The sequence below is a fragment of the Lactuca sativa genome, chromosome 6 (assembly GCF_002870075.4).
Source record: "Lactuca sativa cultivar Salinas chromosome 6, Lsat_Salinas_v11, whole genome shotgun sequence".
NCBI lineage: Eukaryota > Viridiplantae > Streptophyta > Magnoliopsida > Asterales > Asteraceae > Lactuca > Lactuca sativa.
Window position 1 is genome coordinate 53,693,290 of NC_056628.2, and position 26,010 is coordinate 53,719,299.

General features: G+C 36.1%; 3 protein-coding genes and 1 long non-coding RNA gene across 5 annotated transcripts; all 4 read right to left on the reverse strand.

Moving 5' to 3' along the window:
* Positions 1-758: 758 nt before the first annotated feature.
* On the reverse strand, positions 759-2,269 carry LOC111905330 (NADPH-dependent aldehyde reductase-like protein, chloroplastic). Its single transcript, XM_023901027.3, has one exon. It carries the CDS (start codon positions 1,740-1,742, stop codon positions 924-926), a length of 819 nt encoding a protein of 272 aa, XP_023756795.1. The 5' UTR covers positions 1,743-2,269; the 3' UTR covers positions 759-923.
* Positions 2,270-4,067: 1,798 nt separating this feature from the next.
* LOC111905331 (uncharacterized) lies at positions 4,068-6,335 on the reverse strand. Of its 2 annotated transcripts, none has more exons than XR_002854841.3 (3): positions 5,314-6,335; positions 5,004-5,063; positions 4,068-4,277 (listed from the first exon to the last, which is right to left on the reverse strand). It is a non-coding gene; the product is annotated as an uncharacterized LOC111905331 (long non-coding RNA). The 2 variants fall into 2 exon arrangements; XR_002854840.3 differs by having other exon boundaries at positions 5,011-5,063; positions 5,314-6,334.
* A 13,722-nt stretch (positions 6,336-20,057) lies between these two features.
* LOC111905332 (cellulose synthase-like protein D4) lies at positions 20,058-24,079 on the reverse strand. Its single transcript, XM_023901028.3, has 3 exons — positions 23,329-24,079; positions 21,333-23,243; positions 20,058-21,197 (listed from the first exon to the last, which is right to left on the reverse strand). Exons 1-3 carry the CDS (start codon positions 23,754-23,756, stop codon positions 20,234-20,236), a joined length of 3,303 nt encoding a protein of 1,100 aa, XP_023756796.1. The 5' UTR covers positions 23,757-24,079; the 3' UTR covers positions 20,058-20,233.
* A 137-nt stretch (positions 24,080-24,216) lies between these two features.
* Positions 24,217-25,734, reverse strand: LOC111905333 (protein NDH-DEPENDENT CYCLIC ELECTRON FLOW 5). The gene is made up of 3 exons (XM_023901029.3): positions 25,154-25,734; positions 24,615-25,079; positions 24,217-24,501 (listed from the first exon to the last, which is right to left on the reverse strand). The coding sequence occupies exons 1-3, from the start codon at positions 25,676-25,678 to the stop codon at positions 24,307-24,309; spliced, it is 1,185 nt and encodes a 394-aa protein (XP_023756797.1). The 5' UTR covers positions 25,679-25,734; the 3' UTR covers positions 24,217-24,306.
* Positions 25,735-26,010: the final 276 nt, after the last annotated feature.

The window sequence follows — 26,010 nt, forward strand, 5'->3', positions numbered from 1 at the left end:
TTTCCATAATTTTCATATTTATTTATATTTTCCTACACACATAGACATCAACAAGTTTAAATATAAAATATACATAAATACAAGTTGTAGATAAATATAAATACATTAAAAAAACACATAACCATAAATTTTACATTAATCCACGTACATCAAAAACAAAAAGTATAATATAGAAACAAAATATAGTTTTATATGAATATAATGACATTAAAAACTTCATAACATTTACCATGTATTTTTATTCAAAGAAACCTAGATATGAAAAAACACTAAAATTTGTTATGCAAATGATTCATTTTCATTTGTTTTTATTTAATTTAACCGGTTCAACTGAGTTTTTATAAAAACCGACCGATTTATTCAAGTTCAAAAATAAACATAAAACCGGTGTTAGTTAAACTTGTAGAAATCTATATATATTTAGTAAAATAGAAAAAAAAAAAAAAATTTAAAAAAACCAATTGAATCGACATTCAAACCGATTGAACCAGAAATTAGTCTCTATATCGGTACAACTAAAAATTCAATTTTTAAAACATTGGTTGGATTCATGGTAAAACGTCCATAAGCCATATCACAGCCCATTAAGTGTTGCTTCTTTCATAGGTTATTGGCTTATGTCTTAATTCTTTTGTTATTTTTTAAAAAGCAATTTTATGGTTATACTAAATTATATTTTCTTTTCTTTTAATTCTTCCATTGTTCACTCAATTCTGTGGTTTGTTCGATTCCATTGTCATATATTGCACACCAAAAAATACGAAACAAAAATTAATTAATTTTTTTGCAAATTTATATATAAGCATATACGAAATTTGTAATTTGCTGGAAAAATATTTGTAATTTATTCAAAACACTGACCCGAACCCGAACCAACCCGCCACGAAATCTTACAAGAAAAAAGCCCGCGAAAACTCTCTGTTTCACACAAATCCACCATTGACACGAACGATCTGACCGTTTATCCACTCACCGGCGTCACTCGTCAAGAACCCAACCAACGGAGCAACGTCCTCCGGCAACCCCAGTCTACCCAAAGGGTTCTGATCAATTACCATATTCACCATCGCCTCAGTTTTTCCTTCGAAAAACAGATCTGTCGCGATAGGCCCCGGAGCTACACAGTTCGCCGTGATCCTCGTCCCCTTCAGTTCCTTCGCCAGAATCTTCACCATAGCCTCCACCGCAGCTTTAGACGCTGCATACGGCCCGTACCCCGGTCTCAAAGATGCCACCAGTGATGTCGTCAGACAGATAATCCTCCCTCCGCCGCCTTGCTTCAACCTGTTCGCCGCCTCCTTACAACATAAATAAGCGCCTCTGGTGTTCACGGCAAACGTCCTATCGAATTCGTCGAGGGAGGAGTTGGGGATCGAAGAATAGGAGGAGTCAAGAACCCCGGCGGCGTTGACGAGGATATATAAAGGGGAATCGAAGGCGGATTCAGCCGCATCAAAGAGGGCTTTTACTTGAATCGGATCTGATACGTCGGCTTTGAAAGAAACAGCTTGTGGGGATTCAGATTGAGATTTGGAATTAATTTCCGAAACGACTAGATCCGCTTTAGAGGAATTGGAAGTGTAATTGACGACGAGCTTTGCTCCAAGGGATGCTAGGTGGAGGGAGATGGCTTTGCCGATACCGCGAGAGCCGCCGGTGACGATTGCAACCCGGTCCTGCAGTTGGAGGGGCTGAGATTGGGTGGTTTCCGGTGATGAGATTGTGGTGATTTTGCTAGCCATAGGTGTGGTTGAGCCTTGAAGTTTGAGTGGAGAATTGGAAGTTATAACTATTCATTTTAAATAGAAGCACCAGCGCAATGCTGATTGCATCACCGGGATAAAAAGCCTCACTGCTGACGTCAGTTTCATGAATGAATACCTCTGACTCGTCTTGGGCAACATGACTAAACTTGATTTCTAATTGTACCACATTGCTATGTTATTTTAGATCTAAATTGTTGTATTTTTATGTTAATTTAGTAAGAATGTATTTATTTATTTAAGTGTCATGGAGTTAGTTTTTAGGTCATCGTTCGTGAAATCAAGACAACGATGTAAGTTTTCAGGTCGTCATTCGAGAAATCAAGGCAACAAGGCTAGTTTTCAGGTCGTTGTTCGAGAATTCAAGGAAACGGGAGAAATTGAGGAATGACAATTGCATAAGGCTAAGCCGAATGATGTCTTTATCATCCATTTTCTCTTGCCACCTAGAATCCGTATCATTGTTTATCATCTTTTCTTATCAAGAAGTGATGAAATCCATTTTAAAAGTTATAATTTTATTTACCTAGTAAAGTTGTGTATAGGATGAAAGACATCTCGCTCATTAAAACAATATTATACGGTAGATGTGATATAGAGGAAATCTGGTATACCACATAAAGTGGGTCGAGCCCATACATAAAATACATACGCATCGAAACCAAAAATTTGAAAGACTATTCTATATCTTCCGACATGTGGACTATTGCTAATAAAAAAAAACCCTTGTTTATTTTCCTTGCGCGGCTTAGAGAAACTAATCCTATACCGGTCCGGTGGATCAGTGTAATAAAAACAATATTGATTTTACTTTCTTCTATATCATTCTGTAATTTATTCTCATATTAGCATGGTACAATAACAAATATACCCAATCAAAAAATACATGAATGAAAAAAAAAAAAACATTAAAAGACAATAAAATAAAAGTGATAACAATTGATTAACACACAATTAAATGAACTTAAGTTAAATACAAAAAAAAAGTGAAAGTTATTGTTTAATTACATCCCAAATTGATTCCTAAATGAGTTCACTTTTCACAAGAAAATAATCAACGTTGTCAAAAAAATCAATATCTAGTCATTATTTTTAATTGCCGGTCCATTATCAGCAGGTTAAGATAATCACAAAAAAACTCAAAGAAAGTAAAAATCATTAACTAACACTATTAACCATAGTATCTTATTTTTCCAAAAAAAAATTATAAGTTGTTAGATTATAAATATAATATAGCCCAATCAACAACCATCAATAAAAGACAACACTTCAACTCATACACATTCAAAAAAAAAATGTGAAAGTCCAAAGCTCGAATAGAAAAAAAATAAAGAAAGTAGAAAGCTATAACTTACAACAACTATAAAGTACATGGTTATTTCTTGCAATTAGCTAAAAAAAAGGTGGTTAATTTGAAAGTAAAATGGTGTAATAAACAATTGAATGAGAGTATGTTGTTATTTCTTGCAATAATAACCTTATTAGTTCTCGATAAAGATTTTTTATTGCATCTGTTGTGAATAAAAGACATAAAGTAAAAATGGTCATTTCAATAAAATTTACAGCAAGACTGTTAAATCTGAAGATGCACAAGACCAAAAACAAAATGAAAGAATGAAGTGAACAGTATGTATATACCTTTCTGACTTGTCCTCTTTATTGGTCAAAAAGCCAAACCTACTACTTGGCGAGTAATCGGCATCAAACACAAACAAGTATGTTGTTATTATTGACATGTTGGTCGGGTATTATACTTATATTATTAACACCGTGAAAGACAAAAATGATCAAGTCAATGCTAAAAATACAAATACACATTAAATTTTCACTCTATGTCAAGTCTTTCAACAAAATTCCCAACATCCACATTATAAAGTACTTTGCATGAAAGTAAGGTGCTAATTTCACATAATATAAAATAAGCACATACATGAACTTAAACATATATCCTACTTATAGTTTACCATGATTGCACATATAATAGTCTCAAATTACTGAAGAATAACGGTTCATTCTGAAGTATTACCATGCTTTTATTTCTTACTTAATGGACATACCTAAGTCACGACTATTCACAAATAATCTATACAACAAATTCTGCTTTACATTTTTTTTACAAATTCTAAACTCATTATTGTTATATCTACATCTCAGCTTTTTTAAGAGCAAAGTGTCCATTAATAAACAATTTTTTTCCAAATAAACCCTTCTACTCCAGGTTCATGATCAACATAATTGAATTCCTGTATATATATAGAATAATCATAGATTAAATGAGAGAGAAATTAAAAAAACAAATATAGGTTAAAAAGAAAAGTGTGTTGCTATTATTTGTTAAAAAAAAATAAATGGTGAATGGAGATCTACATAGAATTTATTTTGTTAGCCACCTGGAAATCACTAAACTTAATCATTTACTTTGTTATCCCATCATCGTAATATCAATCACCTCTAATTGATTATCCTTGACATGGTAAGTTTTCCAACTACCCAGTCCATATGAAAAAGTTGTCACTGAAAAGAACAAAATTCATTAGTTATTTAATTTACTTTCTGATAGTAAGATGTGTGATGACATATAAATGATGGTCTCATATGATGTCACCCCGGAAGTAAACAATTTTGTAAACTTGTCAATGACAAAATAAATAAAACTTAATGGAATGTAAATATGGTAAAATGCCATCTTTAGAAAGTTGTTGATATTCATGTAATCTTTGGAGGTCGAGCTTAAAGTCTTTGAATTTGGATTTTTTCCCATAAGTAGAGCTTATTTAACACCTAAATAAAACATATTCATTTAGACTTTTTACTTTATATATATTTTTATTTTGTTTTTTTAATTTTCAAGTATCAGAAAGCAACAAAGATTCCTACTTTGCCAGAATATTCTTTCATTACGTTTATGTTATTGTCATAACATAAACAAACTACCACAAGGACTTAGAAGTACGTGAATTTGATGACCCACTTATATCTATTATTTTTCTTTTAGAAACCATTTAATATAGTGTTTCCTGGTCTCATGTTCGATTTGTTAAGTAAATTTTATTACTGCAAGGGGAACTACAAAATAGATGATCATTTATGCAAATACAATGAGCATGTATTGAAATCTTGAAATGAGTAAAAAATTTATTTACTTTCACAAACCTTTTATAACCAAAAATTGTTAATAGAAACTCAAACAACTATAAAAAAAAAAAAGATAAAAACATAAGGTTAAAGGTTAAAACACACCACAAACCTTCAACAACTATCTCACAAATAAACTTCTTGCTTATACGATGAAATCAAGACCTGTAAAGTAAGATCCACATGGGTGCAACTATCATTTTCAGATGATGGAAACATTATCCAAATACAAAGAATAATCTTATAAAGTACAAGTTCTTAGTAAGATAAAGATTGAAAATATGATATTGTAAGAAAACGAAATGAGAGTAATATCCTATAATAAACAAACAAATGAAAGTTAGTTTATGTTTCTTGCATTTAGCTCTTAAACAACTAAAACAAATCAATATAGTGAACCGGTAGAAAGACTTACATGTTAAGTATATGGTTAGTTGCCTCAAGAAGTGATATTTTGACCAAATCTTTAACACTTGATACAATCTCACCAAATCCTCATAAACAAAATCATGGATCTCGGCTACAAACTCCACACAAGTAGTTCTATCACCACCAACAACAACAAACTGAAGCATACATATCCAAACCTTAATTCTAGAAAAAATGAAAAATCCAGTTTCACTTGGGCATTTCCATAAATAGTTGGTATGCACTGTCTATGTATTAGAAACAAATAAGAACAAATATGCAAGGAAATCGAGAAATTCCTTGAAACAGAATCCCAAGAGGCCAAATCAAAACCCATATAGATTGTAACAAAAAGTCGATTGTAGAAAATTTATAGAAGAGAGGTTAGAGGAAGAAAAAGACATGAAATTAAGATGTGGAAGATATAGAAAAAGCAAACCTCAATTTAATTCCTTATGCTTTTTTATTTATGTTCCCGAACCTCGCTAGTAAGATCAATAATTTCATGTAGGCTTAGGGACGAGCTAGAACGTGGGAGGAACAATTTATTGAAGGAAATGTACATGTAAAAATCAATCAAATTAGGGGCAAATTCAGTGGGCTTCATAGCTATCTTTGTTGTCGTGAGAAATCGGGGAAAAATGATTTGTGATAGAGTGGGGGAAAGGAGAGCAACAACCGGTCTCTCTCTCTCCCTGAATATTTATATGTAGAGTTTGGAGTGATAAAGGGATATGGTTAAAAGAACGTGGTGGAGAGAATTAGAGCACATCGGGTGATGCGGTTATCAGTTTCATGGAGCAAAGACGCAGACAAAGACAGAGAAGTGGAGTTCAAGAAGGATACATTATATGAAAAAGTGGATGGTTGAAGATGTGGTGGGATACATGGCTGCAGTTCTTCAATAAAACTAATTAGCAGTTATTGAGAGAGTGAGGCATGGATGCGTGAAGGAGTTGGAAGAAACTAGAAAAAATCCTTGTAAATAGTGAGTTTACACGGATATGATTGAAGATCGGACGACTGCAATACTAACAACGGTTATTCACGCAATGTTGTCAGTAATAATAATAATTTGGCTCCTAGAATGTAGAAACATTTATTTTCTTGGCAATCGGCTCCTAGAAATTGATACATAATACCCACCACTAACCATTATAGTGGTGAGTGTCACCGTATCACTACATCCTACCATTAAAACTATGGGATACCTATCACTAACACACCACACCACACCACTCCACATCATTTCTTTTAATTAAATTTAATTCAAAAATACATTAAAAATACATATTTTGTTTTTTTAACTAGTTTTTGCATCGAATTAAAATACCACATTACATTAAAAAAAATTACATTACTTAAAAAAAACACAACGTTCAAAAAATAACCTAAAAATATCAAACATAAATAAAAAAACTACTCCATATTCTTATATCTGGTTTGAACAGATTCTTTCATTGTGAGAAATATCTCAAAATCTTCGCCTTTGAGATCATCCGCTTTCATCTTCAAAATCTCCATATCGGTATTTGTTTGAAGCGTCGTTTTTGCCTATTGAAATGATGTTTGCACTTCTATCATTTTTTATTCCACTAGACTCACTATCTCCGCCTTGATCTCTTGTATTTAGACATGTCGATCAAATTTGTCTCCAAATGATCCATAATGCTAGATACCAAAGCCGACGAACACGCTTTTTTTGCTTTATTTATCCCAACGGGTCGACGAAGAGGTTGCTCATCTTTAAGATCTATCGGATCATTGTTGATGGCGATGTGTGTCCACCCGTCCAATTGTTGGGAAGTTGCATCGGGGTCTCTTGAATACTTTGAACCATAAGAGGTTTGTGAAGTTCCTTCGGTTTGCTCTTTCCATTTTGGAGCATCTTTCAAATTGAGTCATGGTTTGAGATATGGAAAATCTTTGCGATTGGCGTTGTTTTTCAAGGCCACGTTAAACACATTGAAATCGTTTGAACCGCTTTTATGTAGGTTGTTGTAAATTCCTTCAAATTCGATATATTTTAGTCTAAAATCGCGCCACTTCGAGCTAATTTGATCAAGATTTCGACTTTCACTTCCCATTAACTCGTAAAACACGGTTCTCACTTTCTCCCAAAAACATCTAAAGGTTTAACTATCTCCTTCAATTGGGTCTCATGAAGCCGATACCCATGGATCTGCTTGTTTTTCTTCTTCCTCTTTTGTCCATGGAACCCTATTGGTTGTATTGGTGGTGAAGGTTGTGTTTTCGACACAAGATTCAGCGAAAGAGGGGGTTGTGAAGGTGGTAGTTATGATTATTGTGGTTATGGTTGGAAAGGTTGTTGTTGGTATACGAAATCGGGGTGGAATTGTTGTTGATAGGCTGGGAAAGCTTGAAATTGTTGTTGGAAAAGTTATGTTTGTTGGATAGGGAACTGGTTTGGAGCAAATTCATAAAACCACCTTAAGGTGATTCCATGGTCGGGAATTGGCAGATAGTTGTATCTAATGCAAAAGTGTTATCGGGTTTAAAGTTTCGATAGTTTGGGGGTGGGGGGTATTTTGATTGGGATCCATGGTTTTTGGTTGTAAATAAAGTTGTGTGTAATTGTTTAATAGAGAAAAAAGAAGAATGGTGTAAGAAATGAGGTTGTACATTATGGTTTTTATATAGGTAAAATGGTTGTTTTAAAAAAAATGAAAAATGGTCACTGAAACGGCCAGTTAAAGCCTTAAAAGGTCAAGAAGCCCTCATTGGGTGTTGTTTCTCGTCTTCGGTACAACAATCCTCCATGAAAATGTTCGACCACTAATGGTCGGGTTGGTGTGCACGGACCATGACCGTGGCCACGTCAACCATGAATGCCTTCGTGGTCGGTATTGCATAAGGCCTAAGAAACAATCGTTTTAAATCACTTGCACTGAAGAGTGATGAAGAATTGTGCTAACATTAAACTCAAAGTAAGTTGTCAAGAGTTTTGAACACTCAGTTCTTTTATCAAATTTATTCAATGAATGAGATGTAATGTAGCATTCAGCTACATTTGTGTTCAAGTATTATGATCATACGATGTACATTGGAAATGTGGAATTGTATTGTGTTTTCTTATTTTTGTTGGATTAGGTGTCTAAGCCCATAACTATAATTGGTATGTACCTGAATTGATAGCAGCACAGTCCTTTTGGGTTGCCCTCAAACCTAGCAACTAGATAAGGAAATTATGAAAAGAGAGATATTAGTTTATAAGATTGATAAATTAATATAAATGATTTATTAATATGTTAAAAGATTAATATATTAATTAGAAATCATTATGTTTAATTAATAGTTAGCCAGAAATTAATCATAATTAATTTTGGGTTTAAAAGTATTAATTATAAAGTGCAGGGACTAGTTTGCAATTATCAGATAGTTATGTGGAAGGCTCCAGAACCTCCTTGGAGGGAGGTGGACGAAATCTATAGGGGAAACCCTAAGGATTTCATCCAAGGGGCTTTGGATAAGGCCTTTGGATTAGCTTAGGCCCCAAGCAAAGGAGTATTAGGGTTTTCCCAAAACCCTAGATCTCTCAGCTATATAAGGAGCCTCCCAGTTCCTAAATTCGGCCACTCCTACCTTAGAAGAAACCCTAGGCCAATTTTTGCATACCTTACCCTCTCTCCTTCAAGTTTCCTTCTTGCTAGTTCTTGGGTGTGATTCCATTAGAGGCATTACATTTGTGGTGCTAGGCTTCCAAGAAGATCAAGTTCAAGAGGATTATCAATTGTTTACTATAACAATTGAAAGGAATGTAACTCTTAAACCCTAGTTAGTTATTTTCGAAAATAGCCTCTCTCCTCTAGGGTTCTTGTTTGCAATTCAAAGTTATATGTTCAATAGTTAAAACATAGATCCAACGTATGTTGCATGTGAACTTAGGAATTGTTTTCTGGTTTATTTGTTTTACCTAAAACCCAACAGTGGTATCAGAGCGATTGGTTTTGTTTAAATTGAATAGCTATAATAGTTGAATTGCAAATTATGGTTTATAGCCATTAAACCCTAAAGGCTAAGATTTTTGATTTTAGGGGTTTTGGTTCATAGGGTTTTCGAAAAACCCTAGCCTCCATGAACCCTAATCGAAATTAGGGTTAGGGTTTTGGAAACCCTAGCCTCCTCCTTTAAAATTTCAAAATTTGCTAGTCCCTTTTAGTTTGTCTTTGTTTTGGATAATAGTTGCCTTACTGGATAATTGAGAAAAATAAGGAAATTATCCTATTCCCTAATTTCCGAAATCTAGAGGGATTTGGATTAGGATTAAATTAATTGTTTAATTTAATTAGATAATCATTACAAGATTTAATTAATTAATTAAAAGTTAATTAATAGATAAATATTAAATCTAGTTATTTGGTTTATTTTAAATTTAAAATTAATGTCTTAGTTTTCGAAATTTATATATAAACCCTAAAGTTTTAAAAAGTTTAAAACACACCTTATGTATATATATATATATATATATATATATATATATATATATATATATATTATAATTAAAAGTTAAATATTATATATGTATAAGACTATGGTCAGTCAAATCGCTAGTATGCCTCATTCACGAAGCTAATCTATAAGGGGGTATAAGGAAATTGCCTATAAAATGGTAGTTGAATGGGTGTCCACTCTCACCCACCGCTTCCTTGATTAGTAGAGGGTCGTTAGCAGAATGGATTTGATAGGACAACTACATCTCATTAAAAGTATAATGTTATTAAAGAAAGTACTAGAACATTATTTTACAAAATCCCAACTCTAGTTACTTTAGGAAAAATGTGAAAAGTATGTTAATCCATGAAATTGCACATTATGCTTTATTGGTCGTTAGTGGAGCGTGTGTGGATTACCAACACACTAATAGGCGCTAATAAAGAGTAGTAATGGGTATCTCATAATTATCATTTTGATGGAGCGTGTGTGGTTTACCGGCACATCAATAGTTAATGATAAAGACAATGAGGTTACCAAGCACATTTGCATGGTTATTCACATCTAGTTTGTGATCCTCGGCATCCCAGTCACAAATAGAAGAGCATAATCCGAGATTAAAACATGGCGTTGAATAGTTTCAATGTATCTCAAAAGGAATTAGGAATTTCACTTCGTTTATTTTGTCTAATGGTGGAATTGGTGAATCGTCATTCACCTACCTTTATGAGATTTAAACTTGGATCTCGACATCCCATTTCTAAGTTGTAAATATTCATAGTTGGATCCTAACCTTGATATGATATCTTTGGGTTATTATATTGAGGTGTCTTGAAATCTAACTAAAACTATCTTTCTTTTCAGATGTCTACTCCTGTAAAAACTTTTGCTTCATCATCCTCCAGCCACAACTTCTCTTTACTCAACATTTGCTCCAAAGTCGTTATGGATGGCTCTAACTATAACGATTGGATGTGTAACATCAAAATGGCGCTTCGATTTGAGGACAGAGAATATGTCCTTGAAAAGGAGCTCAAAGAACTTGATGAGTCCAAAGCCACTCCCGAAGAGTATGTTGCCTACAAGAAGCACTATGATGATGCTACCAAAGTGGTATGCATCATGGTCACAACCATGTCCCCAGAACTACAAAGGTACTATGAGGACTACTGGCCTTTTGAGATGAACAAGGACCTTATGGAAAAGTACCATAAGCGAGCTCGTCAAGAAAAGTTTGAAATAGTCAAGTCACTCATGGCTTGCAAGATGAAAGAAGGGGAGTTGGTTGTATCTCATGTGGAAAGAATGCAACACTACATAGAGCGTTTGGTCAAGCTCAATATTCACTTTGATGAGGAATTGGCCATTGACATGGTCTTGAACTCATTGCCCGACTATTATGGTCAGTTTATCCTAACTTACCATTTGAACAACACTGAGCAGACACTGGCCCAATTGCACAACTTGTTGCAGACTGCTGAAGCAGGGATAAAGGGTAAAAGTATAGCCTCCACTCCTGTAAGTGCTCCTGTATTAGCTATTGGACAGGGAAAGGGGAAAAAGAAGAAAGGTCCTCCTAAGCAAAACTGGAAGGGAAAGGTCCAAGTCGGGTCATCTAGCGGTGGCCCAAAGGCTAAGCCTAATGCTACCATTCCCCATGTTTCTGATCCAAAGGATGCTATTTGCTTTTATTGCAATAAAAAAGGGCATTGGAAGAGAACCTGCCCACAATATTTGCAGGATATCAAAGATGGCAAAGTGAAGCCATCTTCGGCAGGTATTTACATTGTTTCTTCTAATAACTCATTATCTTCTCATTCATGGGTCCTTGATACAGGATGTGGTTTTCACATCTGCTCTGATTTGCAGGGGCTAAAGGAAAGTGAGGAGATAGAGTGAGGAAGGATAAACTGGATCATGGGAAACAAGAAATCTTCATCAGTGACCAAGATCGGAGTTTATCAACTTTTTCTTAGTAATGATGTTAGATTAGATTTATTGAATTGTTGCTATTCATCTGAGATGACGAGAAACATTATTTCATTTCATGCATTGTTCTGACAAGTTTTTAAATATTCTTTTAATGATTTGAATGGTTCAATTTTTGTTTATAAGAATGGTGTTTTCGTGTTTGAAGCTTTACCTTTTGATGGTGTGTATGAAACAGTGACTTGTGTTGATAGCTTAGGAAATAGTGTGTTTAATATTGACTTGTCTAATAGTGTAGACAAGGCATGCTTGTGGCATTGTCGTCTTGGACACATTAACAAGAAACGCATAGTCCAACTCCAAAAGGATGGAGTGTTGGAATCAGTTGACCTAAAATCAGATGATGTGTGTGAATCTTGTCTTTTGGGAAAGATGACAAAATCACCATTCACAGGGTCTTGTGAAAGAGGTGAGGGTTTGTTGGACCTCATACATACATATGTTTGTGGACCCTTCAGAGCAACCACAAGAGATTCTAATCGATTTTATGTGACTTTCACTAATGATGATAGTAGATATGGTTATGTATACTTAATCAAATATAAGTCAGAAACCTTTGAAAAGTTCAAAGAGTTTAAACATGAGGTCGAAAATCAATTAGGCAGGAAAATAAAGATACTTAGATTCGATAGAGGCGGAGAGTATCTTAGCATTGAGTTCAACGACTATCTAAAGGAATGTGGGATAGTCTCACAATTGACTCCTCCTAGGACACCACAGTTAAATGGTGTGGCCGAGAGGCATAATCAAACCTTGTTAGACATGGTTCGTTCTATGATGAGTCGTGCTCCACTTCCAATTCATTTCTGGGGCTATGCCTTAGATACAGCCGCCCACATCCTCAATCTTGTCCCAACAAAGAAGGTTGCCAAAACACCTCACGAAATATAGACAGTGAAAGCTCCCTCATTATCACATACTAAAGTCTGGGGTTGTGAAGCTTTCGTAAGACGAGAGACTCACGACAAGTTAGCAGCAAGAAGTGAGAAATGTGTTTTCATTGGTTACCCAAAATAGTCTTTTGGATATTTGTTCTATAGACCTAGTGAGAACGTAGTTTTTGTAGCACAAAGAGGAGTCTTTCTAGAAAGAAGCTCATATTCAAAGAGGACAGTGGGAGTACCATTGACCTTGAAGAGATTTAAGAGTCAACTACTGAAGGAACCTTAGATGACACTAGCACTCAACCAGGGGAAACAGTTCATGTTGAACCATTTGATAAATCATTACCTCTTCGAAGATCCACTAGGGTGAGTGTGCCACCTGAGTTGTATGGTTTTCATATTACTTCAGACGGTGACACATTCATCAGTGATAGGATACTGGTGAATTTAGATGAACCAGTCTTAGGGCTGTCAAATCGGGTAGTCATGTCGTGTTTTTGTCTAACACGACACGTCAAGGTTTTGGATGACATGAACACAACACGACACGATGTCGTGTTTTTTTTCATTAACACGAAAACGAACCAATTAAAATACGACAACACGACACGACACGACAAAGATAATATTACATAACTATTAGTGTATTTCATTCATACTTAAAGATATATAACACAACAAAAACGACAAACACGAAAAACATGAAACCATATGCTTAATGGGGTCAATTTCGTGTCGATTTATGAACACGAACACGACACGACACGACATCGTGTTTTTTAATCTTGACACGAACACGACACGAACACGAATTCGAATTTTGATTTCGTCCCAATTTCGTTTCATTTCGTGTATTTTTGTCGTGTCGTGTTATAAATTGACACCCCTAACCAGTCTCTTATAAGGAAGCAATGGCAGGCCCAGAGGCTTCCAAGTGGAAAGAGAAAATAGACAGCAAGATAAAGTCCATGTATGACAACCAAGTTTGGAATTTGGTTGATAATACACCGGGTCGTAAGACAGTTGGGTGCGAATGGATCTTCAATAAGAAGACATACATGGATGGGAATCTACACACATTCAAGGCTAGACTGGTTGGGAAAGGTTTCACACAAACCCCAGGCGTTGACTATGATGAAGCCTTCTCGACAGTAGCCAAGATTAAATCTATCAGGATATTGCTCGCCATAGCTGCCTTTCATGACTATGAAATCTGGCAGATGGATGTCAAGACTGCTTTCCTTAACGAGAAGTTGGCTGAGGATGCTTACATGAATCAACCAGAGGGTTTTGTTGATGCAAAATTTCCCAATAAAGTGTGCAAGCTTGAAAAATCCATTTATGGATTGAAACAAGCATCTCGCAGCTGGAATCTTTGCTTCCATGAGAAAGTCAAAGAGTTTGGTTTCTCTAGAAGTGAAGATGAGTTTTGTGTGTATATCAAGGCTAGTGGGAGTATAGTAACTTTTCTGGTGTTATATGTCGATGACATATTACTCATTGGTAACGACATTCCAACCTTGAACGAAGTTAAGTCTTGGCTTGGAAAGTGTTTTGCCATGAAAGACCTTGGAGAAGCTGCCTATATTCTTAGGAATAGGATATTGAGAGATAGAAAGAGGATACTAACTAGACTTAGTCAGAGCACATACTTGGATAAGGTACTAAAGAGGTTTAGTATGGAAAATTCCAAGAAGGGAGAGCTACCTATCTAGAGCAACACAAAATTGAGTAAGACTCAATGCCCTAGTACAGATGAGGAAATAGCTGACATGAGTTGTGTACCTTATGCTTCCGCTGTCGGATCGATCATGTACGCTATGACATGTACTCTCCCTGATGTGGCCTTTTCTTTGAGCATGGTCAATCGATATCAGGGAAACCCAGGTAGAGCTCATTGGATAGCAGTAAAGAATATACTCAAGTATTTGCGAAGAACGAAGGACCGGGTCCTTGTACTTGGTGGAAATGATACTTTGAGAGTAGATGGTTATAGTAATGCTAGCTTTCAAACGGATAGAGATAACTTCCATTCTCAATCTGGTTGGGCATTTCAACTGATTGGAGGAGCAGTTACTTGGAAAAGTTCCAAGCAAGATATGGTGGCTGATTCTACTTGTGAATCAGAGTACATAGCAGCGAGTGAAGCGTCTAAAGAAGCAGCTTGGTTAAGGAACTTCATCTAGGATCTCGAAGTTGTTCCAACCATCCGGGAGCCTATGGAACTGTTCTGCGATAATGAGGGAGTAGTTTCCTTAACTAAGGAACCCAGAGACCATGGTAAAACCAGACATATCAACAGAAAAGTACCATTTCATCAGGCATAGATTAGAAGAAAGCCATCTTGTTGTAAAGAGGGTATCATCTGAAGATAACCCAGTAGACCCCCTCATAAAGGGTCTGAGTAGGGCTAAGCATATTCATCATGCTCAAAGCATAGGGCTGAAAGATGATATTAGTTTTAGTGGTTAGATTAGTCTAGTTCAGAAACCTGTTACAAAGTAAATGTAATTGACTTTTGGTGATTAAATAATAAAGTATTATTTATGAGTTTGTTTACTGCCTTTTGTCAATTGTTTATTATTGTGTTTCATATTTTTCATGTTTAACTTCCCGAATAATATGATTGTTCAAACTCCATAGTCGCTCGTTCATGAGTACTCAGAGAGTAAGATTTGAGTATTGGATAAACCCACGCTCAGAGTATTACTTCATGGAATTCATCACGAGTAATAGTGAGATGATAATATCTATGATCTTGAAACAGAGATTTATGAGTTGTAATTTGCAAGCCGGCTATACATTGGTGATATGAAAACACATCAGTAACGTGGTGTTATAAAACGTATTGTCATGTATGGTTTGATGAGTAAAAGATACAAGCATATGAGTCAATGTTTATTCATTCCCTTTTTCCCTAATGTGAAAAGCGATATCTGTGGGCCCCTCGATGATTTGGTGTTGACTTTTGTGCTGGGCCCAGCCAGGACTAAATTGATGTGTTCAATTAGAAGTTCTATATCATCACAAATTAGAAATCGGGAATCATAGATTCTGGACAAAGAGATTGATTGTATTCCATGTCTTATTTCTAGGGATATCTAGTAGAACGAAGGGTCATGTGATCACTTATCTTAGGACACGTAACTGACTGGGTCAGAGTTCGGCAGCAACTTTTGGAAGCTACAATTTGCTGGTCGAATTTAGAAGTCATACTAGCAATTATAGTTACAGACTTATCCAAGTGGGAGACTATTGGATTAGGTGTCTAAGCCCATAACTATAATTGGTATGTACTTGAATTGATAGCAACACATTCCTTTTGGATTGCCCTCACACCTAGCAACTGGACAAGGAAATTATGAAAGGAGATATATTAATTTATAAGATTGATAAATTAATATAAATGATTTATTAATATGTTAAAAGATTAATATATTAATTAGAAATCATTATGTTTAATTAATAGTTAGCTAGAAATTAAACAAAATTAATTTTGGAGTTAAAAGTATTAATTATAAAGTGCAGGGACTAGTTTTCAATTATCAGATAGTTGAGTGGAAGGCTCCAGAACCTCCTTGGAGGGAGGTGGATGAAATCTATATGGGAAACCCTAAGGATTTCGTCCAAGGGGATTTGGATAAGGCATTTGGATTAGCTTAGGCCCCAAGCAAAGGAGTATTAGGGTTTCCCCAAAACCCTAGATCCCTCGGCTATATAAGGAGCCTCCCAGCTCCTAAATTCGGCCACTCCTACCTTGGAAGAAACCCTAGGCCGATTTTTGCATACCCTACCCTATCTCATTCAAGTTTCCTTCTTGCTAGTTCTTGGGTGTGATTCCATTAGAGACATTACATTAGTGGTGCTAGGCTTCCAAGAAGAACAAGTTCGAGAGGATTATCAATTGTTTACTATAACAATTGAAAGGTATGTAACTCTTAAACCCTAGTTAGTTATTTTTGAAAATAGCCTCTCTCCTCTAGGGTTCTTGTTTGCAATTCAAAGTTATATGTTCAATAGTTAAAACATAGATCTAAAGTAGGTTGCATGTGAACTTAGGAATTGTTTTCTAGTTTATTTTTTTTACCTAAAACCCAAAATTTTTTGCAATGGAATAAATTTCAAGTTTGTTCAAGTTATGATCTCTATTCATTCATTGTAAATTTTATTACAGTTTAGGTTGATAATTGTAACTTTATTAATTGTGATTTAGGTTGACAATGATAAGTTTGTTCAAAAGACTAAAAAAACAACAATCAACCAACAAATAAGAGAAAAATAAAAGATAAACAAGGGAAACAAAGGGTGGATGGTTGGAAATTCTTTAACCTGGTTTTTACGAATGGAGTTCAATATAGAAAGTGCAAATGGTGTCCCTTGATTTTCAAAGCCGACCCGAATGTAAATGGTACATTTACTTAAAAATACATGTTTTTTCTCATAAATGACCAAATTGCAATTTTGGTCAACCTTTGCCAAAAAGTCAAATCTTTCTAAATTTGTTCAAAAGTTTGTTCAAAAGACTAAAAGAAAAATAACAAAAGACTAAAAAAACAACAATCAACCAACAAATAAGAGAAAAATAAAAGATAAACAAGGGAAACAAAGGGTGGATGGTTGGAAATTCTTTAACCTGGTTTTTACGAATGGAGTTCAATATAGAAAGTGCAAATGGTGTCCCTTGATTTTCAAAGCCGGCCCGAATGTAAATGGTACATTTACTTAAAAATACATGTTTTTTCAGACAAAACCTAGATCATTTGAAAAAAAAACAAAGCACATTATATGTAACAACCTAAAATTTAGAAAGATTTGACTTTTTGGCAAAGGTTGACCAAAATTGCAATTTGGTCATTTATGAGAAAAAGATGGGAATATGAAGTTGTAAAATCGGTATTTGATGCTTCAAGGATATCTTCGTGACTTGATAGATTAAGATATGTATTAATCATTGAGATATGACTTAACAATCTTGTAAAGTATGTTCCCACCTTCGCATGAATATAAAGATCATCGAAAACGAATAAGAAATGAAGAAATTATGCATGTTTGAAGTTGGGACAAAAATGCCCTAAAGCTGTTGCTGATTCCCAGAAGCCACGATGTGGCTAATACAAAGTATACTAGACTAAATCAATATGAAACATACAAAGTACATGAGAATGAGCATGAAATGAGTTATATGGAGTATATGAGACTGAGCAGGAGATTGATATATATATATATATATATATATATATATATATATATATATATATAGAGAGAGAGAGAGAGAGAGAATATGAGATGAGATATATAGAGTATTCGAGACTGAGCTGAGATGTGATATACTAGATGAGGTATATATAAAGTACATAAGGTTAAGTAGAGATACACAGAGTATATGAGACTGAGTAGAGATGAGATATACCGAGTATATGAAATTGGAAAGAGAGGAGATATAATTGAGTATATGAGATTGATTAGAGATAAGACATATTAGAGAATATAAGATCGTGATGAGATGAGATATGATAGAAGTTGAGGATGATGAGAGATGAGATGGTGACTAGTAAGACCCAAATTAAATTTCTCAAATGTGGTTTCAGGTTTAAGGTGAGGAGATACATATATGTGGGGTCTATTAATTTTTTTAAATATATAAAAAATACATAAATAAGAAAATTAATTAAAAAATAAATTATAAAGGGCACAACAATCTTTTGAGGTAAGACAGGGACCAAACGTACAACGAAAATAAACAGTAAGGATCATCCGAGTTAAGAAATAAGTTAGGGACCAAACATACAGATTACCCAAACCACAGGACCATTCATGTAATTTACTCTTACCTTTTTGGTATGTTCACATCTAGGTAACTATCTTTTTGTGTACACATCTAGGTAACAAACTTTTTGAAAGTGTTCACATATTACCATTATGACCGGATATAACCTGCTACAGCCAGTCATAATGGTCATATGTGAACACTTCCAAAAAGTTCGTACCTATTGTTTACAAAGAAAAAGATAGTTATCCAAATATGAACAGACAGAAAAATAAATTATCTTAATAAGTCTATTTCCCTTCTCTTTATTGTATTTGTCAATGTCTTTAAAATTTAGAAACTTACAAACCAAAAAGCCATGATCCACATAATAATAACCTTTTATTATTTTAGTAATAAATTTAGTTGATCATTTTACTTATTTAACTCATTTATTATAATATTAAAAATAATTTCATTTATATTTTATAAATATTATTTATCTAATTTCTATATTTATAAACCAAAATCATATAAACATGATAACATAAGTTTGACATACTTTAAAATATAGACATACAAATCGTTTGGAAGATAAATATATAAACATAATCGTATATCAACCTTTATATAGTAAATTATACGAATGGTTCCTCTAGTTTAGGGTAATTTACACATTTTCTTCATAATTTATTTTTTAACTCGTAAAGTCCCTACGTTTGTTTTTTTATGCACACCTTCAATCTCATCCTTCACCTTACCTTACATACTCTATTATTTTTTTCCTATTTAAATAATAGTATTTTTAGGTAAAATAGGGACCAAACGTGTAACAAAAACAAACAGTAGGTACCAAACACGTAATAAAAACAAACAATGTGGACCTTCCGAGTTAAAAAATAAGTTTGGGACTAAACGTGCAAATTACCCCACCATAGGGACCATTCGTGTAATTTACTCTAATTTTTAAAATACACAAATATAATTATATTATTTTTCGTTTAAAAACATGTCAATTTGTTTTTTGATGATGTTTTATTTGTTGCTCTATATAGATTCATTTCCTTGAACTTGATCCCTTATTTTCCATTTATTTATATATAAATAAATAATATAAGTTGGTTATGATGTATTAGTGGAACACTTTTTAAAAGCATGTTAGTATAAAAATAATGTGGAAGTAACTGAAAACGGTTGAAGAATAAGCTACATATCATTGGTATGCATGGACTTATAAAGCAAATAAAAGTGAACAAAGTAAAATAATCTAAAGCTTGATTTTAAAGGTGCATATTAGAACGGGTGGTCGCATTTGTCCATGGATCGGTTTAGATTATGACTACTTTGCATTTGTTAAAACCAAAAATAAGCTAAACTAGTTTTCTGACAAGCTAACTTGAGATAATTTATCGGTAAGCTAATTTATAACTTAAAAATTAACATTTCATCTAATATGCCAAACTGTGCCTAAACATATTTATGTGCTTATTGTCACTTCTCCTTAACAGATGAACAAATCCATTATCATCAACAAACATATCATCATATTTATCCATCCCATTGGTGCATCAGTATAAATGTCATTCTCATTATGTATTACGTACAAAAAAAAAATGGAAAAAAAAATGGCATGGCATGGTAAATTGACAACCAATCACATTGTAAGCCAACAAGTATCTATAACTACAAATGAGATATAATATTTCAAACCAATAAATATTACAAACTATAAACAAATCTCTATTCATGGTATGTTAACTTAACAACAACATAAATATACAAAACTATAAAACCAAAAAGAAATTGTAAACCTAAACAAAATACTTTAAAAAAAAAAAACTCTGGTCGAAAATCTTTCAAGGGAATTTAAAACCAGATCCTCCGGCACTTGCATCCGCCGGGCCGGCGCTAGGGTTGATAGCAACCCACAACAACGACAGTGTGATAGCGATGAGCCCAGACCACACAAACACAATCGTCGGCGTCTTTCTTCTCCTCCCCATCAACCCTTTGAAAAACGGGTACAAATGAGCCAAAACCCAGAAACTAAAAAACGCACCTCCGATGAACTTCCCCCATTGCGGGTTTAAACTGTAGATCGTCCTCGAGAAGGCAATAACAATGGCGAGAACGTTAATCATGGCGATAACAATCGGAGGAATCATCAACGACGTCCATTTCACTAGATACAACTCTGCGTATATGTCATCGGCGTCTTCTACTGCTTTTGCTGTCAAAGTGAACGAGATTTCAATCCCTGCAATCACCTTCAACAACCCTTGAACCACCGCCGCCAAGTGCGAGCTCGTACCGGAAATCAACCAAAACTGCTCATTCCGCCACCAGTCTTCTAGAGACACACCGGACCACCTCACTTCCAACACCGCGAGTCCGATCAAACATAGGGTGATTAGTAACAGGTAGATTAAGAAAGTGGCGTTGAGATTTTTCACGATGAAGTTACCGGATAATAGCGAGAGCGCCGGAAGGAAGCAGTAAACAAGGAGGAAAATGGATGTAAAGGGGTAAATCCCAACATTAAGATACGCTAAACGTTGTAGAAATTTGAGGCGTTTTGATGCCAGAAAAGCGTTGTTTCTTGAGAAGAAAATCTCGACGGACCCCGTCGCCCATCGGAGCACTTGGTGGAGTCTGTCGGTGAGATTGATCGGAGCAGATCCCCGGAAAGCATCTCGTTTTGTAAGCCAATAGATCGACCTCCACCCACGGTTGTGCATTCGATACCCCGTCACCACATCCTCAGTCACCGATCCATAAATCCAGCCCACTCGATCACCCCACTCCGTTTTATCCTCGTACCTGTATTCCAACAAAAAAGGTTAATATTTTTATATATAAGATAAATAAATATGATGGTTTCTTTTTGGCTTTAATGTCAAATGTCAAGACTGTTTCTTTATTACAACTTCACCATTTTAACCATACAATACTTACCAACAAGAGATAACGGATACAGATTCAGCAACAATAGTGGCGTCAAGTGGTTCACGATCGTCCCGAAGGACGCCGGGAGGGCGGCCGTACTCGACTGCTGGATGGTCAGCAATCGGCCGCCCTTGAAACTCGGCTACGGGAATCGACGCTGCTAAAAGTGTCGAGTTCCCGAATCGTCGCGGTAATTCATTAACATCAAGATCTGGGTCAAAATCGGATGCCTTCAATGCTTGTCTCTCCGATGGCGATTCATTGCCACTTGTCCCCTTATTTGTAGGTAGAATGTTGACCTTCGGCGGGTCAAACCCGTACAAAGCAAATCGTCTAAACATGCATCCCGTACCCACATAAAATGGACCTTGTACCCCGTCAAGTGCTCGCATGTTTCCATCAAAAAACACGGTGTTATGATTCGCGTAACGGTCTGAAGGGTCAATTCCTTCGAACCGTTGCGGGAACTGAATGTAGCAAATGTCTTCGCCACCACGGTCCATCATGAAGCAAATCCCTTCACGGACCGCCATGCAGTTGTTCACATAATGATCACAGTCTAAGTTCAAAATAAATGGCCCGTTCGAAAGGACTGCGGATGAACGTACAAGTGCATTCATTGCTCCGGCTTTCTTGTTATGGTCATAGCCGGACCGCTTCTCTCTCGACATGTATACAAACATTGGTAATCTTATATCGACATTTGAGTAGTCGACAAGGCTCTCGTCACCTGATCCGAGTATCGGGTCAGGGGACGGAGGCTTCAACATTACTTGCAGGATACCGGGGTGATCACCTTTCGCATGATCCTTACTAGGGTTGGCCCAAGTACCGGGCCAATGAGTGCCATCAGCCATCCATGTGGCTCGTTTGATCTTTATCGGCTCCGTTGGGTCTACACCGCTATCCCGAACACTCTTCAAGATCTTCATCTCTTCCCTTGCGTTAAACGCGTCAGATCGTCTCCGTATCGAATCCGGCAAGTTATTAATTCTCACTTTAAACTCGTCATACTCCCGCTTCACCCTTCTCCGATCCTTAACGAAATCGTTTCGTTTCTTGTTTTTTGTTGGATCGCCTTTTAACGAGAAATACGTGTCCGGATTTCTTGGCTCAATGTCATGTTTTCGACAAAACGGGACCCACAAATCTGCGAAGCTGCAAGCTTCCGCCATGGCCTCGAAGGTTAGAAGGGAACCACCATCATCGGATATGTAACAAGCAACCTTCTCCACCGGATATTCAATGGCCAAGATCGATAAGATGGTATTGGCGCTCGTGAGCGGTGGCTCTTTCTCGGGATCCGCGGTGGAAACAAAGAAATCAATACCGGGGAGGTCGGACCGACCGTTAGGGTTCTTGACTTTGTCAGGCAACTCGAATTTATCGCGAAGAAGGGGAATGTCAACCGAACGGTTGACCGGGCAAAGCTTTGGGATTTGATCCAAAATCCACGAGAACCCAAACCAAAGCTCACATATAATCGACATTAACCATAACCACATTGCATCAGGATTCGGGTGTCGAACTCTCCATGTTAAAAATAAACATAAAACTACAAAACGAACTACAATCAATGCTCTATAAGGACTAATGATACTAGTTGGAATAGGAATTCTCCGGGTGAGCGGCCGCCACGGTTTGTCCGCCGGATCTCCGATACCGCCGCCCATCCCACCACCTTCCTCCGGTGGCCAATATGCATTACCAACACCATACGTACCGGAAGTCTCATTAAACAACCCTTTGTTATGATCAACATTGTTGTTTCTCTTTATCACCGACATACTCCCCGGAAGTGTCAATGCTCCACCGTATGGTGGCTCATCATCATCCTCCGACCTGTATGGCTCTTTGCATCCCGGACATAACCCATTATCTTTCTGTGCATCTAAAAAACAATCTTTACAAATCCTAAATCTGTGAAAAACAAAACCATAAATTAAAGCGAAAGATTTGATTTGACAATTTTTAGTTTTGAGAAACCCACATCAGAAAAACAAACCTGCATTCACATGGAATAATATCTACGCCTTTATCATCTTTCATGACCTTGCCATCACAAGCTGGCATGGAGCACGACGAACCTTTGGAACTCGCCATTTGTGGATGAGTCGCCGCTGATTCAATTACTTTATCCAAGAGATGGGCACGTGTCACGCTGTTGAAACCTCCGGTGAATAACGAATTAGAAACATATTGTTGTTCAGCTTTTGTAGCCACTGATGCCTCATCGTCGTCGGAGGATGCCGGAATATGAACTGTGTAATTCGATGAGTCGCCGGATGAATCAATTTCATCTTTGGATGATGTGACATATCGCCCACTTGAAGTTCGCCGGGCAAATTTTAAATTTTGGCCGGATCCGGAGGACCCACCACCACCTCCGCCGGTGTTCTTTATTCCTTTTTTAGATGGTTGGGAACTTGCCATTCCCTCACCATCTAACTAGATTTTGATTTCATTTAATTTACGCCATTAAAATCCCTTATTATTCTGGTTTTCTCAATTATCTTTTAGTTTGATGAAATTAATCCTTTAGTTGCTAGTCGAACGAGAATTAGAGAGCACAGGAGGGCGAAAGAATGGAAAAAAAAACAATTTTTTAGCGTTGGTTTCTATAAATAACAACTTTTCACGACAACAGTTTTACTCATTCAAACTTAAATAGAAACTTTTTAGGAGGTAAAACGAGAGGTTGAAAGTATCTACCAATAATATGGTAAATGTCAAAGGTAGTCTAATGTAATTAATAGGTTAAGCCAAAAAAAAAAAAAACATGGCTTAATGTATTAAGACACTAACACAAAAACAACAACAATAAATCCCACCCACCCAAGTGTGTATATTTGGAGTCTTGTGTGTCTTTTTTAATAGCTTTTCTTAGAGAAAATCAAAATAAAACTGGTTATGATTTCTTATATTCGTAGAATTCTAAAACAATCGGTTTTTATGTATCATTAAAACTGATGTACATATATGCTTAAAGATTAGGGTTATGCAAGTATTGCACACCCCTCCATTCCGAATGGGGACCTATTGTTATTGGTTTGAGCAATGCGGCTTGACCGATGCATATATATGAGTACTTGCCATATGACTTATGGTTCGAACCAGGGCTAAAAATGTACAACTCGTTAAAGCCTTCTCTCCCCACTGCAACTGAGTTCCGTTTACCCTGTAATAATTACAGAGCATGTATGCATATCAGTCTAATTCATATTCTGTAATGTCATGTAATGTGGTAAATAGATAGTCAAATTTAGATGTGATTTTTTTTTATAGAAGTACCCTGTCCATGATGGTGAAATTCCTCGGAGCACTGGTGTAGATCAAGCTTAGTTTCTCAGTTAAATGCTTGTAGTTATCATCCTCTTCACCTTCAATCTCTTCATCTTCTTCCCCATTTTTTGCTGTTTCATCTTTCATGTCCTCATTCGGGCTTCCGAGTCCCCAATCTGATAGCAGTCGCTTGAAACCCAATTGACGCGAATCATTCTTGTTGAAATCAGGAGGAATAATGCTGAATTTTGACAAAATATGTGGCTTAACGAAGTAATTTGCTCTCTCGAGCCCGACGGCGTATGATGCTTCCGGTGTGCTCACAGCTAAATGACCGATGATCGATCCCGTTAGTCGGAGTGATGAAGATCTCAAGTTCGTGATCACGATCTCTGAGCTTATAGCATCTTCTTTCAAAGTCACAATGTGTTTGATTTCAATTTTGTCTTCTGAATTGCTACTAATCAGTTCTACCTAAGAACATTAGGGCAATTTCAATTCATTCATACAGAGGAAGGGAAAATAGATATCGTGAATTGAGTATTCACCTGAATTGACTCATCTGGACTTCCTCCAACATTGCGAAGATTCCAGATAGTCGGAGACCATGAAATCACTTCATTTTCTTCATCGTCGCCGCCTCCTTCACATCTGAAAGCTAACGAAACGCCGCCACGGATCACCGCACCACGGCCGTCGTCCTCCTCGGATACCGACGTATGCAGCAACTCCTGTAATCCTCCATGCCACATACGCGGCTTGTAGGATGTAATGAGTCCACTTGGAAGCATGAGAGTGGCGACACTACCGTTGTCCAATCCCATCCTGACAACGCAACTTTCTCCGAGGCTTGTGAAGGAAGTGCCATGGCCGCTGAATTCTGTTTCGAGGTAATCGACGTTGATAGGTGGGTGTGGAATCGAAGCGGCTCTTGGCAACTGGAAATTTCTGGTGGAGGCGTTGAAGTTATTGTGAGGTGGAATGAGATTAGAGGTAATTTTGGTGATGGGGTTTGTTGCAGGTTGAAGATGGATGATGTTGGATGAGAAGATGGAGCTGTAAACCGTAGCCATTGTTTTTCTGTTTTTTTGTTTGGCTTTTCTAATTATTCGTGTGCATTTTATATGTTCGAAAAAAAAGAAAATAAATAAACTGTATATATCAATTTTAGAGTAGATATTGTTATAAGTAGACCTGCATAAAAGATTGGTTTCACACCGAACTCGAATAAAACCAAGACCAGCCCTGTCTAAAATGGGAAAATGACTCTTGAGGGTAATTAACTTTTGCGTTTGTACTCATTTGGTCCCTTTTCTTTTTTTGTATTCAATATACCATCGAACTTGTTGTTGGTGTTTACCATAACCTTTTTGACCGGCTTTTGACCTGTGATAGCCGGTCAAAG